At 46.8% G+C, this 16,877-nt stretch overlaps 2 protein-coding genes across 2 annotated transcripts; one reads left to right on the top strand and one right to left on the bottom strand.

Annotated features, from left to right (window-relative positions):
• Positions 1-1,477: 1,477 nt before the first annotated feature.
• LOC137165105 (olfactory receptor 52P1-like) lies at positions 1,478-2,416 on the bottom strand. Its single transcript, XM_067566198.1, has one exon. It carries the CDS (start codon positions 2,414-2,416, stop codon positions 1,478-1,480), a length of 939 nt encoding a protein of 312 aa, XP_067422299.1.
• A 9,928-nt stretch (positions 2,417-12,344) lies between these two features.
• On the top strand, positions 12,345-16,008 carry LOC137165104 (olfactory receptor 52P1-like). Its single transcript, XM_067566197.1, has 3 exons — positions 12,345-12,473; positions 15,065-15,223; positions 15,316-16,008. Exons 1-3 carry the CDS (start codon positions 12,345-12,347, stop codon positions 16,006-16,008), a joined length of 981 nt encoding a protein of 326 aa, XP_067422298.1.
• The last annotated feature ends 869 nt before the right edge of the window (positions 16,009-16,877 follow it).

Below are 16,877 nucleotides of genomic sequence, written 5' to 3'. Positions count from 1 at the left end.
TTTTTTATTTATTCCAAGCTGTGCTACAAGCCCCAGCAGGAGTTACTCCACATTAGCAACAAAGCTATGAGCGGACAATTAAATTCAAAATCAGAAATTATAACTCAGAACCTCTGTCCTGGTACTTGTGCCCCGTGGGAGGGTTGGCAGATATTCCAGAGCGACCCTCGTGGATTTTCCCAGCTCTCCTGAATTCAGGACCTGCCCCTGCAGCCAAATTTTTTTAAAGTCCCACTCCTTCCTGGGGAGTAATGTCCTTAAAATGGTGTCCTCCACCAGCATGGGAGAAAATGGAGAAAACCCCAGATTTCCCATCCCTTCTGGGACATTCTTTTGATGAGAACTCGGGGAGACGGATTTGCAGAGACTGTTGACATCACCCTGCAAGGAGTAAGTTGGCTGCTGGAAGCCAGGGTGAGGCCATGATGCTTGTGGGCTGGTTACTGGTGAAGGGCCATGAGCCATAACAGTACAGTGTTAAGGCCCACAAGGTTACAAGGCAGGTGGTGACAGACCCCTTTACTGGTCTAGGTGATGCCCAAAATGTCACAGTTTATGCCACTCTGCCGCATCTAAGCAGGGTTCTGTCTCTGAAACATTGATTCCCTTTGTTGACGGGGGCACATGGGAAACACTTCAGAGAAAACAGAAGTGCATGAGAAAAGGGAAGTTGAGAAGTGTAGAACTTGAAAGCCTGCAGTTGCATATTGGTTTATTTTCTGTGTAACTCGTCTATGTTTGCTTTTCCTCACTATTTCATCAGGTCCTTTTCTGCCAAACTTCTGCCCAGCCAGCGATCCCTAGTCTTTAGCAGTCCATGGGATTCTTCCATCCCTTGATCTTTGCATCTGGTATTTTTTCATGAAATAGAATTTTTGTTTATTTTGTCTCCAGTCTGTGTACAATGTGTGTACCAAAATAAACTGAGAATTGAGGACAGGTTTCATGGATTTGGGAGGAAGGGGGCGAATCAGAGGGGGAAACTCCAAGTGTCTGCTGGTTAAGAATTCAGAGAGATGGATTTGGGGAGACTCAGGACTGGAAGGGATTGTTGGGGTCTGGTGGACGGCAGAGTTGGGGACCTTGTGATGGCAGAGAGGGGCAAAAGAGTCAAAGGTGGAGAAGAGTGAGGAATGATGAGAATCAACATACATAGTGATGGAAAATAGGGCTGAGAGCATATGAGAAATCAGCAGCAGACTGGTGGTGAGGAAGTCACAGAAAGTCCGAGTGACAGGGAGTGTGGGGCTGGGGGGTTACAGGTCATTCTGAGAGAGATCAGGTGATGGTTAGATAGATGGAAATTAGCAATGGAGAGAGCAGTGCTTGGTGATGCAGTGATAAGACATTAGATGTGAGGAACATTTGAAACTGGTAAATTCCTCAAGGCTGAGCTAAACTAAAGAACCCTCGATTAACGAGGACACATCCTTTCCCCCTCCTGTCATGCAGGTTTAAAGTCAGTGGCCCCAGGGGATCACATTTTGCAGGTGTATTTTCCCACTTTGTCACGAAGCTCTTTAGTTTTGACCCCATAAATGATAGGGTTGAGCATGGGGGGCACAAGGAGATAGAGGTTGGCCAAGAGGACATGAATGTGGGCAGCGATGCCCTGACCGAACCCATTTGTCAGGGCAGGGAAGAGGCTGGTAACAGAAGTTATCACCATCACACAGATGTGGGCTGTGCAGGTGTTGAGGGCCTTCTGGTGGGCTTTCTTAGAGGAGATTCTGAGCACAGCCCTGATGATCAGCCCGTAAAACAGGCCAATGAGTGTCAGGTCTGACCCCAGGATCACAAATGTTATCACCAGGCCATACATCCGGTTAATTATGGTGTCCCCACATGACATCTTCACCACAGCCAGGTACCCACAGTATGTTTGGGGGATAACGCGGCTGGCGCAGAATGGCAGCCTCCGCAGTAGCAGGGGCATTGGCAGAACCAAGAGAACAGCTCGTATCAAACCTACTAGCCCTAGCTTAGCGATTCGTGCATTGGTGAGGATGGTGGCATATCTCAGAGGGTCACATATGGCAACGTAGCGATCGAAGCCCATTGTCACAAGGACAGCTGAGTGCATAAGAGCAAGCATGTAAATGAAGAACATCTGGGTGAGGCAGCCATCCACAGTGATGCCTTTGAAACCGAACCAAAATATGCACAGTGCCTTCGGCATGATGCAGGTAGACGTACCGATATCTGTGAGCGCCAGCATGCAGAGCAGCAGGTACATGGGCTTGTGCAGGGTCTGCTCTTTGGCAACAACAAACAGAACCATGAAATTTCCCAACAGGCTGATGATGTAGAACGTAGAGAAAGGGATGGAAATCCAGTTGTGGACAGCTTCCAGCCCAGGGATGCCATTTAGGATGAACATTGGTGGGCCAGAGGAGGTAAGGTTGAAAGTCTCCATGAGATGGTCGAGTCACCAATGACGATTTGAAATGCTCTGACTCCTGTGAAGGGAGAGATGCCCAGCGAGGAGGTTACACACGTGATTTCAAATAACATGGTAAATATTAGATACAATCTAGAAAGGGGAGTGAGGAGTGAGGTGGCAACATTATTCCCCTCTAATCAGCACTGCAGAGGTTACATTTAGAGTTTTCTGTCCAGTTTTCAGCCCTCCACTAAAGGAAGGATGAGGAGAAATTGAAGAAAGTCCAGAGGAGAGCAACAAAATCATTAGGTGGCTGGAGCACATGACTTATGAGGAGAGGCTGAGGGAACTAGGCTTGTTTTGTCTGTGAAAAAAAGAATGAGAGGGGATTTGATAGCAGCCTTCAACTACCTGAAAGGACGTTCCAGGGAGGATGGAGCTAGGCTGTTTTCAGTGGCAGCAGATAAAAGAAGTAAGAGGAGTGGTATCAAGTTGCAGTGGGGGAGGTCTAGGTTGGGTATGAGGAAAAGATTTTTCACTAGGAGGTTGGTGAAACTTTGGAATGTGTTACCTAGGTAGGTGCTGTAATTTCCATCCCTTGCAATTTTTAACATGCAATTTTAAAAAGCCCTGACTGGGATGATTTAGTTAGCGTTGGTCCTGCTTTGAGCAGGGGCTTGGATAAGATGACCTCCTGTGGTCCCTTCCAAACCTAATATTCTAAGATTCTATGATTTCCATATGGCACCAAATTATTTCAGCCATAGTCCAGCCCAGGGATGTTCTGAGAGGGAGTTAACCAAGCCCGGTGAATGAGAAGCATGATGGGAGATGAAGTTCAATGTCAATAAGTGCAACGTAGATCCCTACTAGAGGGAAATACTTGAACTCCTTCAACACTTTACAAGGTTTCAAATTAACTGTATGAACTCAGGGTAGGGACCTGGTGTAATGGTTTACAGCTCTGTGAAACCCTGCTGAAAGTGTAGGCACAGAAAATAACCTTGGCACAGAAAATAACCTTGGGACATAGTAGGGATGGGATGGGGAGTAATACCAAAAATACAATGCCATGAGATCAATCAGTCAATGCTTCACCCTCCTCTGGACTTCTCTGTGCAGTACTGAGCACCCTTCTCAAACAGGATGTTGGAGACCTAGAGGGGTTCAAGGATGGGCAACGAGAAAGATCAAGGACCTGGGGAAACGCTCCTAGGGAAAAAGCATGAAAAAACTGGGATTTTTACCTTAGAAAGGAGAGTAATAAGAAGGGATTTGAGAAGAGCCTATTAAATATTGACTGCTAGACGGCATATAAAGAATGTGTTCTCCATGTCTCGTAACACAAGGTCAAGAGGATATTCAATTAAATTGAAACATGGCAAAGCCAAAACTGATTACAAAATGAATGCTTTCTTCACTCAGTGCATTATTAGACAGAGAAACTCATTGCCACAAGATGAAGTTGAGGCCAGGAGCTAAGGAAGAATCAGGAAGGTTTTTGGACTTTTACATGGATAGTAAGAATCTTCCTTTATAATAGATACAGCTAAATAAATATCTTGGAAAGCCTGTTTGCCTTCATGTTTCACGGCAGAAGTGAGTCACTAGCTATTAGGCGGTAAGTTGACCCCCTCAGTTCGGTCAGGTTATCTGCCCAACGCCTTCTTTGGCACTTCCCGGGCAGTGGCTTTCAGAGAGAGGACATTTGATTAGACAAACTATAGATTTGATCTACAATGCAATTCCTCTTTTGGAAATGAGCCACGTTCTCCCCGTAGAAATACACATTATCATGCCAGGCTGGGACTTTGTGTTCTGTTACTTCCCTTGTTTCTTTTCGTGAGACATGTTCTTAAAGATATCTAGCTTTCTCTGAGACAAAAGAAGTACAATGGTTTCGTTATTCTGCCTTGTTAACTGACAAGGGTAAGCAGAGACACCCGTCAGCAACCCAGCTGCTTACCCTTCTCAGGGTTGAATACTGATAATGTTTTCAAATGTCAAAAAACATTGGGGAATCATAAATAATGAATAGGGCGGGTCACTGAATAACAGCAATGAGGACTTGTGTGTAAACTGTGTTGAAGCAACTGATATATGTTCTAAGAAGAAAGAAGGAAGGCAACACTTAAACGTTGTGGAACTCTATTGTGGGAAGCCGTGACTCAGAACAAGATTTGGAAGGTGTGAAGGGGTAATTTGCTAAACATGAGCTCCCTGCGTGATCCTATGGCCAAAAAAGTTAACGTGATCTTAGCATGATAAACAGGGGAATCTCAAGTGGAGGGAGAGAAGTTATTTTACCTCTTGCTTTGGCACTGGTGCAACTGCTGCTGGAATAATGTGTCCGGTTCTTGTGTCCACAATTAAAGCTGGAGGTTCATCCACTGAGGAGGATTCAGAGAAGATTCAGAAGAATGTTTAAAGACTAGAAATCCTGCCTTACACTGATAGATTCAAAGTGCTCAATCTATTTAGTGTACAAATATTGAATAATGGGCTTTTCAGGCTAGTCTAGAAAGGTCTAACACCATCCAATGCCTGGAAGTTGAAGCTAGATGAATTCTGACTGTAAATAAGCTATACACTTCATAAACAGAGAGAAAAATTAACCATTGCAGCAATTTACCAAGGGTCATGGCAGATTCTCCATCACTGAGAATTTCTAAACTAAGGTTGGATGTTTCTTTATAAGCTCTGCTCTAGGAATTGCTTGGATCAGGTCTCTGGCCTGTGCTATACAGGAGGTCAGACTGGATGATCATAGTGGTGCCTTCTGGCCTGGGGCTCTGTGAACACATCCCTGGCAGCACACACAGGAGTCAGCTGGAGGCATTTTATCTGGAAGCTGGTGCCTGAGCCTAACTGAAGTCTTTGTTATTTTTACTCATGTCAGTGCTGAATTTATTCCCACAGGGAAAAAGTCTCATGTGACTTTGAAGCTTTGAAAATGACACTCTAGGTGTGTTCTTCACAGGTGTGAGGCTTCCCGTGAGCCACTTCATGGAAGAACATTTCAGATAAGAAAAATATTGACGTTACCCAGAAAATCTGCACCTTGAGGAATGCATGTACAATTGTCCCATTAATGGCTAAGAGAGCTGGCTAACAAATGCTCCCAAAGAGTGCCGGGTGCACCGTCTGTGTCCCAGTGGCTCACTGTATCAACCAGTGGTCAAGGGCTCTGCACCTGGCAGTTGTATTTACCTAGGTACTGACATGTCCCAGAACTGCCAGCTCTCGTTATATACTGTGCACACTTCTCAGCTTGCTCGTTGTTGCTGTGTAGCGGACACCGAAGTTCCTCCCAGTGTGTGTGTGTGGGAGCAACAAGAGCAGCAGCACAGGTGCCTTGGCATCTGCTACTCGGGGTGTGACATTCTTCACCTTAGAGAAACTATCACTCTTGTCCCCCTAGGAAAGGGAGCAGGTGGGAAGGGGGCACCTCACCCCTGCAGAGGAAGAGTTGAGGGGAGCTTGGGGCAGCTCTGAGACTGTGGGAACCACGGGTGACTGGGAAGCCTGAAGAAGAAGCTGGCACTCAGCGTAGTGTTGGAGTCAGAGCAGCCTGGGATGGGGAAGGAGATTATAGATGGGGTCAGATCGGATGGGAGACAGAACCAGCTGTGGAGCAAAGATCAATGGTTCTTTCCACTGGGGAAATGCCAGAAGTTGCGTAATTAACATTCAACAACCATTAAAAAAAAATCGGAAAAAAAATGAGTAAAGGTTGTGACACCCAGGCTGCAATTCTCTGGCTCACCTGGGGAAAGAGTCCCTGAGACCTGCTCAGACACACTCAGGGACAGGAAAGCTCCCAGCACTCGTCTGGGACCAACAATCAGAAGAAAAATTGAATTTCAGCAGTGCTGCCCGCCTCTCTGTGGCCTCCACTCCCTGCCCCCAAAACCACCAGCACTGCCACACAGTGATCTCACTCACCCAGGACCAGCACCAGGTGCTGGACACACCACACAGTGACAGACCATACAAATATCTACACAGCCTGGGTTAAACTCTGTGTCTTCTTGCACCGAGGAAAAGGGGGATGGAGGAGGGGCAGCCTGCACAGACTGTCCGGGGGTGAAGGGAACCCCAGCAACAGCTCAGTGTGTGCAGGGAAGAGGAGAGGGACAGACCTGAGGGGAGGGGAGAGAGGACGTGGAGACTAAAAGGAGCCAGCGCGAGTAACTCTTCCTCAAAATGACACAAAGCTTTAGCGTATTCCCGCCAGGTAGAAAAGCAACATCAGGAAGTTGTGTCTGGGTTTCTATGTTGGCAATTGCTGAAGATGCCATGACGCAAAGATTTGGCATGTTACCAACAGTTAGAAACCCAGATCCAACTTCCTGATGCTGCCTTTACATGCTGGCAATTGCTGAATTTGTCAGGAAAATGTTGTGGGATTGGTCACAGGAGGAGGGATGGGCTAGAGCGAGGAATGTGTCAGACATAACCTACCAGAATGTGGTCCCGGAGATTGCAGGAGGGCTAGTTACAGCTCTTTGGTGTGTGAATTAGGCAGAATGTCCATTCCCTGTTTTGTCCTCTTTCAGGACTCTGCGCCACTGCAATCTGGATATGGTATGTCCCACCTCATACACACGCACTGTGTGTGCCTGGATCTCCCCCAGTGAGATTTCCGAAACTGCCTGCTTTCCTCTAAGTCAGAGGCATGATTTTATTTTTACTGCACTTTGGTGCATCTCGTCTTCTACAGAATCAGAGAGGCAGGGGAAGGGAAAAATCAGACCACCCCCAAAAAATTGTCACCGTAATTGTTTTGAACCTCTCCTGTCAGCTCTTCTCTGGCCTGAATGTAGATTTCAGGTGACAACCTGGCCCTGATGGGAGTTTTGCCATTGATCTCATTGGGATCAAGATGTCACTTTTAGTGTTGAGCTCCAGTTTCCCTGCTGTGAAAATGATTGTTTCAGGCCCTGCAGCAGCGAGAGCTATTCTGTTAGGATGCTGAAGAAAGACCCCCAGTTTATGTGGCATCCTGAGACCAAGCATGAAAGATGGGGATTTCAAAACACAGGGGTCCTGATTTTCCTCTCAGTGATGCCAGTGTCAATCTGGAGTGAGCCACTGAAGGCAGAATGGGAGAGCAGAATCTGGCCAGTCTGTAAAACCCTGTGTGACCCATTCATGTTCTAAAATTTGGGTATCACAAATACCCACTGCAAAGACTCTGGCTACACTTCATAAACTGCCAGTAAAGTTGCTGAGTTGTAGAACTTGAGTGAAACAGAGAAAAAACTCCACAGACCAGAAAAAGGGAGATACTGAGACAGAGGGAAGGTTACAGTAAGAGACAAGGAAATTATCTTAAAGAAAATATTTGTCTAAACTATTTACAACAAATCTTTAGTTCCACTTTTAAATCCCTTCATGTTTCTGACAATATTAAACAGTTCAAGTCTCTGCGCTGGAGAATTCCTGCCCGGATTATTCTTGACTGGAACCTTCCCGAGCTCTTAGCACTAACATTATTGCAGAAACAGGGAACTCACCAGAATCCCACGCAGCAGAGAGAGGAAATCTTGTTACTGCGACCCGAGAATGAGTGTACGAATCTCACATCTGACACTCGCAGTGCTGGACAGGGACCTTTATGATTTCCCTGTACAGTCCCTGTGGACTCTCAGGCTGGCCAGGACTCCGGGACAATTCCCTGTACTTTGTGAGCAGTGGCAACAGCAGAAAAGAGACCCTGGAGAATTTCAGCCAAAGAGCCTCCCCCGAGAGTGAAGAAATAATTCACTGATAACAAAGAGTTCCAGAGGGGTAGCCGTGTTAGTCTGTGTACAGCAAAAACAAGGAGGGTGCTGTATCACTTCAAAGACTAACAAATTTAATTTCAACAGGCATAAGCTTTCATGGGCTTCAGCCCACTTCCTCCGATGCAGTTGGTAGAAATAATACAGAAAATATTGGCAACATATATAGGAGGCAACATATACATTTCCAAGGGCATAGACAGCAATGGGGTAGGTGGATGAAAGGCCCCAAGCAGACGGCCATTATGGCCAGTGCCAGGAGGAGTTTGATGACTTGATGGTGTAACTCTGCTGCTAAGGGTCTGGTTCTGCAGCGAGAGGCATCAGCTAAGAGCCGTCCTGTTCCATAAAACACGCAGCGTTTATGGAGTAATACACAGCACACATACACAACAGTAAAAATGCCCTGGGTGTAGTTTACCTTACCTAGCTCTGTTCTTGCTGCCAGAGGCCCTCCGGATCACAAGGCCTGGTGTTCCCTGCTTGTCATTCAGTGTCTGCAACAAAACAACTCCCCTCTGTGCCCTGCCTGCTACACTCCAAGCAAACGAATGCCCTGCACACGTACAAACTTACAAATCAACCTGTCTGGGGACAAACGTTTGTCATTGTCCCACAATAAACAATGGTAACCGCCTACTATCAAACCATTGTCTATGAACTCTGGACGTGGCAGAGCCGCGCTGTCTGCGTAGCTTTGGTCTTGGCGCATGGTCCAAGGGCACAGTTAACTTACTCTGCAGTGAGGCCACGGATGCGGGAGACGTACAAGCCTTGTTGGGCTCCCCAGTCCTGGTACCCACAGTCCTGAAGGTGAGGTCAGGGGGACTCTGCCACCAGTGCAGGGAGAGCGGGGCTGGGCAGAAGGGCCGGGAGGAGGTTTGCACTATTGGCAGCCACCATGGACCTGGTTCCAGAGACCAGCTTTCGGGTCAGGTAGAAAATCAGCAGCTGTGAGGGTTGTTCTAACAAGGAGGGATTAACCCATTCCCTTCCCACACCTGCTCTGAGAGAGCCAGAAGTCCCTGTCCAACCTTTCTGAGTGAAAGCCCCACTAGTTAACACTAGGTAAAAGAGCGTCCCCCCCTGCTCTCCCAGCCCCTCACCGGCAATAAACACATAAACATAATAATGTGATACGACCCGTGCCCAGGGTAGCCACCTGATAATGCCAAGGTCAGGGCAGGCTGCAAAAGGAGAGCAGATTCTCCTCACGCTGATGGGTGACACTAAAGCCTGGCTTCCCCAACCAGCCACGAACTGCTTCTGATTACCCCACGCTGGATATCACGAAGCCAGTCCACAAATGCCCACAGCCCCCTTCACTGCATTTCAGCTCCAGGCTCCCAAATCAGCACCAGGTCCAGCAAAGAGACCAGTTACTCAAACTCTCTGCTCTTTGCTAAAAAGGTTCCCTCTGACCCCAAAGGGTCAGCCACAGCACCAGTTCAATATGAGTTTGGATCTTACCTAAAATACCACGCTGTCAGCCAATCCTTTAGTATCTAAACTAAAGGTTTATTGTAAAAAGGAAGAAATAAACCATGAGAGAAATGTTAAAGGGTTAAAGTAAATCACAGATATACAAATGATTAAAAGTCCATATACTTCAGGTTTCTGGAAGAAATGTGGATTTGCAGGCTTGTATAGTTTCCTCTGGTTCACATCCAGTACCTGGATGGGTCTGAGTCCTTCGGTTCAGTTGCAAGATGAATTGGTCCAGAGATAGGTGTATGTCTGCAGACTGGACAGGAACAAAGACAAAATGGTTTCTCTCGCTTGATCTTATATATCCTCTGTCTTTTCGTCATGTGGCCTGTGAACTTTGCTGGAGCTAAAATGGAGTCCAGAGTCATATGGGCCAATCCTGGTGACTCTTCAGGTGTGCCTGGGGTCCAGTCACGTAAGCAGGTTCTGGTGACTCATTGGTGATGCTAGCTTCTTTCTCTGGGCCCCTCGCACCTGGGAAGGCCTTAATGGGCCATTACGCTGGCCATTGTTCGGCAGCCTTCCTATCTGGGGTGTTGCCCTGGCAGCACAATTGAAACACAGATATCTCAAATACATCTATAACTTCCCTTTCACATATTACACATGGAAATAAGTAATATTCTCTTACTTAGCATATCATAACCTTCCTAACCACACCTGACATGGCATATCCCACCTGGATTATTATGATTCTGCCATGCTGATGTTACCCAATATACTAACTGCCCCCCCCCTCAAGCCAGCCCGCATGACAAATAACATTAAATTAGATGAAACTAACAAAAATATCACTCTTACAGGAGTAAGAAGCTGATGTAAGTGGGAGGATGGTCCCGCTACTGTGGGGAACGTTACTGGCTCACACACGGTCCTGGGGGAAGCTGGCTAGCGACAGGATCTGAGTCCTCACTCCCACGCCCTTTACCCAGAGACCAGCCTGACCTCGAGGGCTCCCCTCCCACAGTCCTGTGTGCCAAGGTCCCTGTAACCTCTACAAGGCTGGGCCCATGATCTCTGAGGGGCTCGACCCACAACCTTGTCATGGTCACTTAGGATAGGGGCTTGGATGTCCCCATCCCGGGGGCTCGCTGGACTGGGCATTTCCCTGACCCACTGATTGCTGCGTATTGTTCAAAGCAAACATAGTTTATTAAACAGCCAGCAATTAAAAAGAAAGAAATTTGAGAAAGGTTAAAGGAAAACACCAACGTGTCTCTGGGGTGTGAGGGATGCTCACAGTCTGGCTCTCACACATTGTAGGTCCCCTGCCCAGGCCTGGCTGTGTGGCAAGGAAGCTGCGGGTGGAACATGTTCTCTGGTGGTGGCCACACCCCCAGGCTCTAGGGGGCAGGGCCCTTCTCCCAGTGTCACCCCACAACGGGTTCATGACCACCTCCCAGTCCAGCCTGCGCGGCCTCTGGGCTGGGGACATCACCCCGCACTGGGACCTCCCCAGCTGCTAACCGCAGCCAGCTCCGGACGGCTCCAGCCTCAACTCCAGCTGCAGCTCTGCTTCAGAGTGGCTTGGTTCAGCTCTGCTCAGATCCCTGGCCTGGCTTCTCTGCCCTACCAGCCGCAGGACTCTTTTCAATTTGTGCACATCTTTTCTGAACTGAGTGGCCCAAAACTGGACACAATACTCCAAATGTGGCCTCACCGGTGCCGAATAGAGGGGAATAATCACTTCCCTCCATCTGCTGGCAATGTTCCTACTAATGCAGCCCAATATAGTGTTAGCCTTCTTGGCAATAAGGGCACACTGCTGACTCATATCCAGCTTCTTGTCCATTGTAACCCCCAGGTGTTTTTCTGCAGAACTACTGACTTGCCAGTCGGTCCCCAGTCTGTAACAGTGCATGGGATTATTGCATTCATCTTTTGCATGTCCAAAAATGAATTGGTTATTGAGGGCAGATTTCATGCCTTTGGGGGGGACGAATCAGATGGGAAAACTCCAAGTGTCTACTACTTAAGAATTTGAGAGTCTGATTTAGGGACACTCGGGACGGAAGGAATTGTTGGAACCTGGTGGAAGACAGAGTTGTGAACCTTGTGAGGGCAGAGAGGGGCAAAAGAGTGAAAGATGGAGGAGAAGGAGGGTATCTCTACACTATGAAGTGAAGTCAATTTTATTTTAGTCGATGTTTACCCGCCAAATTCACGAAGTCGGAGGAGCGTTGATCACACCACGTTTATTGCATCAGGGGATTGCATCCCCTAGAGCTGTGCTTGCATTGATTAGCAAAGCCGTGCACTGTGGGTAGCTATCCCTCAGTGCAACTAGTCACAGGGGCTTTTAGGAAGGTCTTCATCCTCCTATGATGCAACGTCCTTCCTCCTGCCCCCCCTTTTTTTCCTAAACAAACACACAAACAGTTTTTGCGCCATTTTCCAGAACCCTGTCTGTGCCATTTGTTTGCTATTGCCGGAGAGGTATTGAGCCCCCTCAACTCTGCACTATCATTGTGAGCATCACAAACACCTCGTGACTGATCTTTCAGTACTTGCAAGGCTGAGACAGGAGCTGCAGCACGGAAAATTGGGATGTTACTCAAGCCACCCTGCCACAAGCCATAGAACGAAAGAATTCCTGGTTGCTACTGGTTGTCACGGAGCAGATGCAGTTGGTATACTGCCTATTCCGGTGCTGGGATACAAGCACTGACTGGTGGAATTACATCGTTATGAAGGTCCAGGAAGATGAGCAGCGGCTGCAGAGCTTTTGGCTGCATAAAGCCACTCTTCTTGAACTCTGCGCAGAGCTGTCCCCAGCCCTGAAGCGCATGAATACTCACTTGAGACCTGCTCTGACAGTGAAGAAGTGAGTGGCCGTTGCTCTGTGGAAGCTGGCAACACCAGACAGAAATCAATAATGAATCGATCAATCCATCGTAGGAGCTGCTGTGATGCAAGAGATGCAAATGTGCACAGCCATTAACAGACTTCTGCTAAGAAGGGTAGTGTCTTTGGAAACGTGCAGAACATAAAGGATGGGTTTGCAACCAAACTGTGGTGCGGCGATAGATGACACGCATATCCCTATCTTAGCACTGGAGCACCTTGCCACAGAGTACATAAAATAAAAGGGTTTCTCACCAAAAGAAACAAGGGAAGTAACAGAGCACAGAGTCCCAGCCTGGCATGATAGTGTCTGTTTCCATGGGGAAAATTTAGCTACTTTCCAAAAGAGGAATTGCATTGTGGATCAGACCTATGGTCCAGCACATCCAGTGTCCTCTCTCTGACCAAAACAAACCCAGGGGCTGCTGAAGAAGGTGTTGGGGGGATAACCTGACCATCATAAGGCTGTCATCTTAACACCTAACAGCCAGAGATTGGCTTTTTTCTGAAACATGTGGGTGTATAGGCTTTCCAAGATATTTATTTAGCTGTAGCTATTGTAACGGAACATTCTTAATATTCATGTAAATATCCTAAACTTGTCTGATTCTTGCTTAGTTCCTGGCCTCAATTTCATCTTGTGGCAATGAGTTCCTCTGTGTAATTATGCACTGAGTGAAGAATGCATTCTTTTTTAAATCAGTTTTGAATTTGACTTGTTTCAGTTTAATTGCATGTCCTCTTGTTCTTGAGTTTTGAGACAGGGAGAACCAGTCAGTATTTTATGGACTCTTCTCCAATCCCCTCATAAATCTCAACCTTTCTAAGGTAACAATCCCTGTCTTTTCAACCTCTCTCCCTAAGAGAATTTCCCCAGGCCCTTGATCTTTCTCATTGCCCTTCCCTGAACCCCTCTAGTTCTGCAATATCCTGTTTCAGAACGGTGCTCAGTACTGCACAGAGGAGCCCAGAGGAGGGTGAAGCACTGAGTGATTGATCTCATGGCATTGTATTTCAGTATTATTCCCAATCCCACTCCTCCTGTGTCTCAGGGTTTTCCTTAGTTTTTGGTCATTCTAGCACTTCGAGCAGGATTTCACAGAGCTGTGTACCACGACACCAGGTCCCTGTCATTAATTCATACAGTTAAATTAGAACCTTGTAAGGTGTTGGAGGAGTTCAAGTTTTTCCCTTCAACTGGCATATACGTTGCCCTGATTGACATTAAACGTCATCTTCCACCATGCAGCTCGGTGTGATGCTAGGTCGAAAAAACCCAAGTAACTTTGCAAGTTGCACGGACCATCTCTGACCTTTCAAGATATGTTACAGGAAAATACACTGGTAGTGAGGTCATTCCTTGTAAGTAGACGAGAGCTTTGATATGAAGTGTATTGTTGGTAGGTATTTGATGTTATTTACGTATCTCTGTTAGAGGTTAGCAATGTAGATAAACTGCTTTCCTGTCTGTCACTGTTCTATTGATTAAAAGTTGAAAAAGAACATCTGAGCATTTAGATGGAGCTTTGAATTTAACAATACTATTCTTGGTATTTCTATTTGAAGTTTAAGTAGTTAATGCCTGTGAATGTTTGTAAATGGCCAGTCATCTTATGCTAAAGTACCTAGCTATTGGTGTGCTCAGAACACAGGAGATGGTACTTCAGAATCTCAAGTAATCATCTATTAATGGTTCAAGGAGATACCTGCTTCCAAGAAAATATTGATCAGCCTGCATGGATCTACAAAAGACTCTAGTGGACTGATCCTTTATATCTCAAATCAGTCCAAGCTTGTCAGGGAAAGTTTGGATCACAAGACTGAGATCCCAGCACCGGCCTTGAATCACCGGGATAACTCTCATGGGAGAATTTAAACAAACCCCGCACACGGACTATTTAGTCTTCATTCCTCTGAATCAATTAATCTACAACTGATGCTGTGAATCAAAGGATTGAAACCCTCCAGGTACTGGATGCACACTAGAGGGACTATAGAAGCCTGCAAACTCCACAATTCTACTGGAAACTAGATATATATATATAGACTTTCCAATCGCTTGTATGTATCTGATTGCTTTAATCCTTTAACATTTCTCTTATAGTTTCTTTCTTTCCTTTCATAATAAATCTATAGATTTAGCTACTAAAGGATTGGCTGGCAGCGTTGCATATTGGATAAGATCCCAATTTACATTGATCTGGTGATGTGGCTGACCTTTCTGGTAAAGAGCATACAGTATTAAAGAACTTATCTCTTTATTGGACCTAGTGATTGATTGGGAGGCAGAGACTGAAATGCAGGAAAAGAGACTGTGTATATTTTGTTTTAACTTCTTGGTAACCAGTGTGGGGATTCAGAAGCAGTTTGTGGCTGGTTGGGAAGTTGGTTCAGTGTCACTCACCAGAGCTGGAAGAATCTGCTCTCCTTCTGCAGCCTTCCCTGACCAGCGTGCCCTGGAATTTTCAGGTGGGAATCCTAGGCAGGGACAGGTCACACTGGGCCTAAATTCTTTAGTTCCATCTGAAAATGTTGCCACCTCACTGCTCTCCACCCTTTCTAGATTAAGGAAACAGATCAGTGCTTCGACCCTCTCAACGTCACCTCCTCAAATCCTTCAACATTCATCCTCAATGGCATCCCGGGGCTGGAAGCTGCCCACATCTGGATTTCCATCCCTTTCTCTATGTTCTACCTCATCACCCTTTTGGGATATTTCACAGTTCTGTTTGTTGACAGCAAAGAGCATACCCTGCACAAGCCCATGTATCTGCTGCTCTGCATGTTGGCAATCACAGACATTGTGTCCCGAAGGCACTGTGCATATTTTGGTTCGGTTTCAAAGGCATCACTGTGGATGGCTGCCTCACCCAGCTGTTCTTCCTTTATCTGTTTGCTACTACGCACTCAGCTGTCCTCATGATAATGGCCTTCGATCACTACATCGCCATATGTGACCCTCTGAGATACGCCACCATTCTCACCATTGTACGAATTGCTAAACTAGGGTTTGTGGCTTTGATACGAGCTGCTTTCTTGATTCTGCCAATGTCCCTGCTACTGCGGAGGCTGCCATTTTGCGCCAACCGTGTTATCCTCCACACATACTGTGAGCACCTCGCTGTGGTGAAGATGTCTTGTGGTGACACCAGAATCAACCAGATGTACGGCCTGGTGTCAGCATTAGTCATCATCGGGTTAAACCTGACACTCATTGGCCTGTCCTACAGGCTGAACATCAGGGCCGTCCTCAGGAACTCCTCCAAGAAAGTCCACCAGAATGCCCTCAACACCTGCACAGCCCACATCTGTGTGATGCTGATGACTTACACTCCCTACCTCTTCACTGCCCTGACAAATGGGTTCGGTCAGGGCATCGCTGCCCATGTTCACATCCTCTTGGCCAACCTCTATCTCCTTGTGCCTCCCATGCTCAACCCTATTATTTATGGTGTCAAAACCAAAGAGCTTCATGAAAAAGTGGGAAAATACACCTGCAGAATGTGATTGCCTGGGGCCACTCACTTTAAACCTGCATGACAGGAGGGGGAAAGGATGTCTCTTCCTTAATCAAGGGTTCTCTGTCCCAATTTCGTTGATCTGAAGCTTGAGGACATTCAGTTTCAGAAGTTCCTGACACCTAATGTCTTATCACTCCATCAGCAAGCACTGCCCTCTCCTTTGCTAATTTCCACCTTTCTAACCATCACCTGATCTCTTTCAGAATCACCTGTCATCCCCCACCCCACATACCCTGTCCCTCGTTCTTTCTGTGACTTCCAGACCGCCAGTACTGATGATTTCTTATTGGCTTTCAGACCTATATTCCATCAGTATTGTTGCTGTTTCTCACCATTCCTCACTCTCCTTCTCACTCTTCTCCATCTTTGACTGTTTTGCCCCTCTCTGCCATCATGAGGTCTCCAACTCTGCCATGCACCAAACTCCAACAATCCCTTCCAGTCCTGAGTCTCCCAAAATCAGTCTCTCTGAATTCTTAACTAGCAGATACTTGGAGTTTGCCCCTCTGCTTTGTCCCTCACAAAGCGATGAAATCTGCCCCCAATTATCAGTTCATTTTGGTGCACAGATTATACATGAACTGGGGACAAAATAAACAAAAAGTCTATTTCATAGAAAAATCACAGATGCAAGATCCTAGATACCATGGCACTCACCCTCCTTCTTCGAGATCCTGGTAGCACCTGAAGGAATGCTCAACCTCTGCTTCTTGCTTTTATATGAGTATGGCCCTTCTGGCCCCTGATTCGCTGCTCCTCTGCAGCCATTCTATGCTGCCTGGAGGTCTTCTCTTCTGCTCTCTCCTGGAGCAGTGTGAGTAGTGGTCTTTTGCGTGCTTCCAAGACATGCACGCT

This window comes from Emydura macquarii, unplaced genomic scaffold (assembly GCF_026122565.2).
Source record: "Emydura macquarii macquarii isolate MOO-44397 ecotype Brisbane River unplaced genomic scaffold, CSIRO-AGI_Emac_v2 contig_2745, whole genome shotgun sequence".
Lineage (NCBI taxonomy): Eukaryota > Metazoa > Chordata > Testudines > Chelidae > Emydura > Emydura macquarii.
The sequence above is the reverse complement of the archived record's forward strand: the minus strand, read 5'-3'. Positions and strand labels throughout refer to the sequence as shown.

Bases quoted from the DNA above. Each gene is read 5' to 3' on its own strand.
- LOC137165105 (XM_067566198.1), bottom strand. From the start codon at position 2,416: ATGGAGACTTTCAACCTTACCTCCTCTGGCCCACCAATGTTCATCCTA.
- LOC137165104 (XM_067566197.1), top strand. From the start codon at position 12,345: ATGAAGGTCCAGGAAGATGAGCAGCGGCTGCAGAGCTTTTGGCTGCAT. The intron at 12,474-15,064 runs GTGAAGAAGTGA...CACCCTTTCTAG, and splicing joins ACTTGAGACCTGCTCTGACA to ATTAAGGAAACAGATCAGTG. The intron at 15,224-15,315 runs GTTCTGTTTGTT...TGTGTCCCGAAG, and splicing joins CCCTTTTGGGATATTTCACA to GCACTGTGCATATTTTGGTT.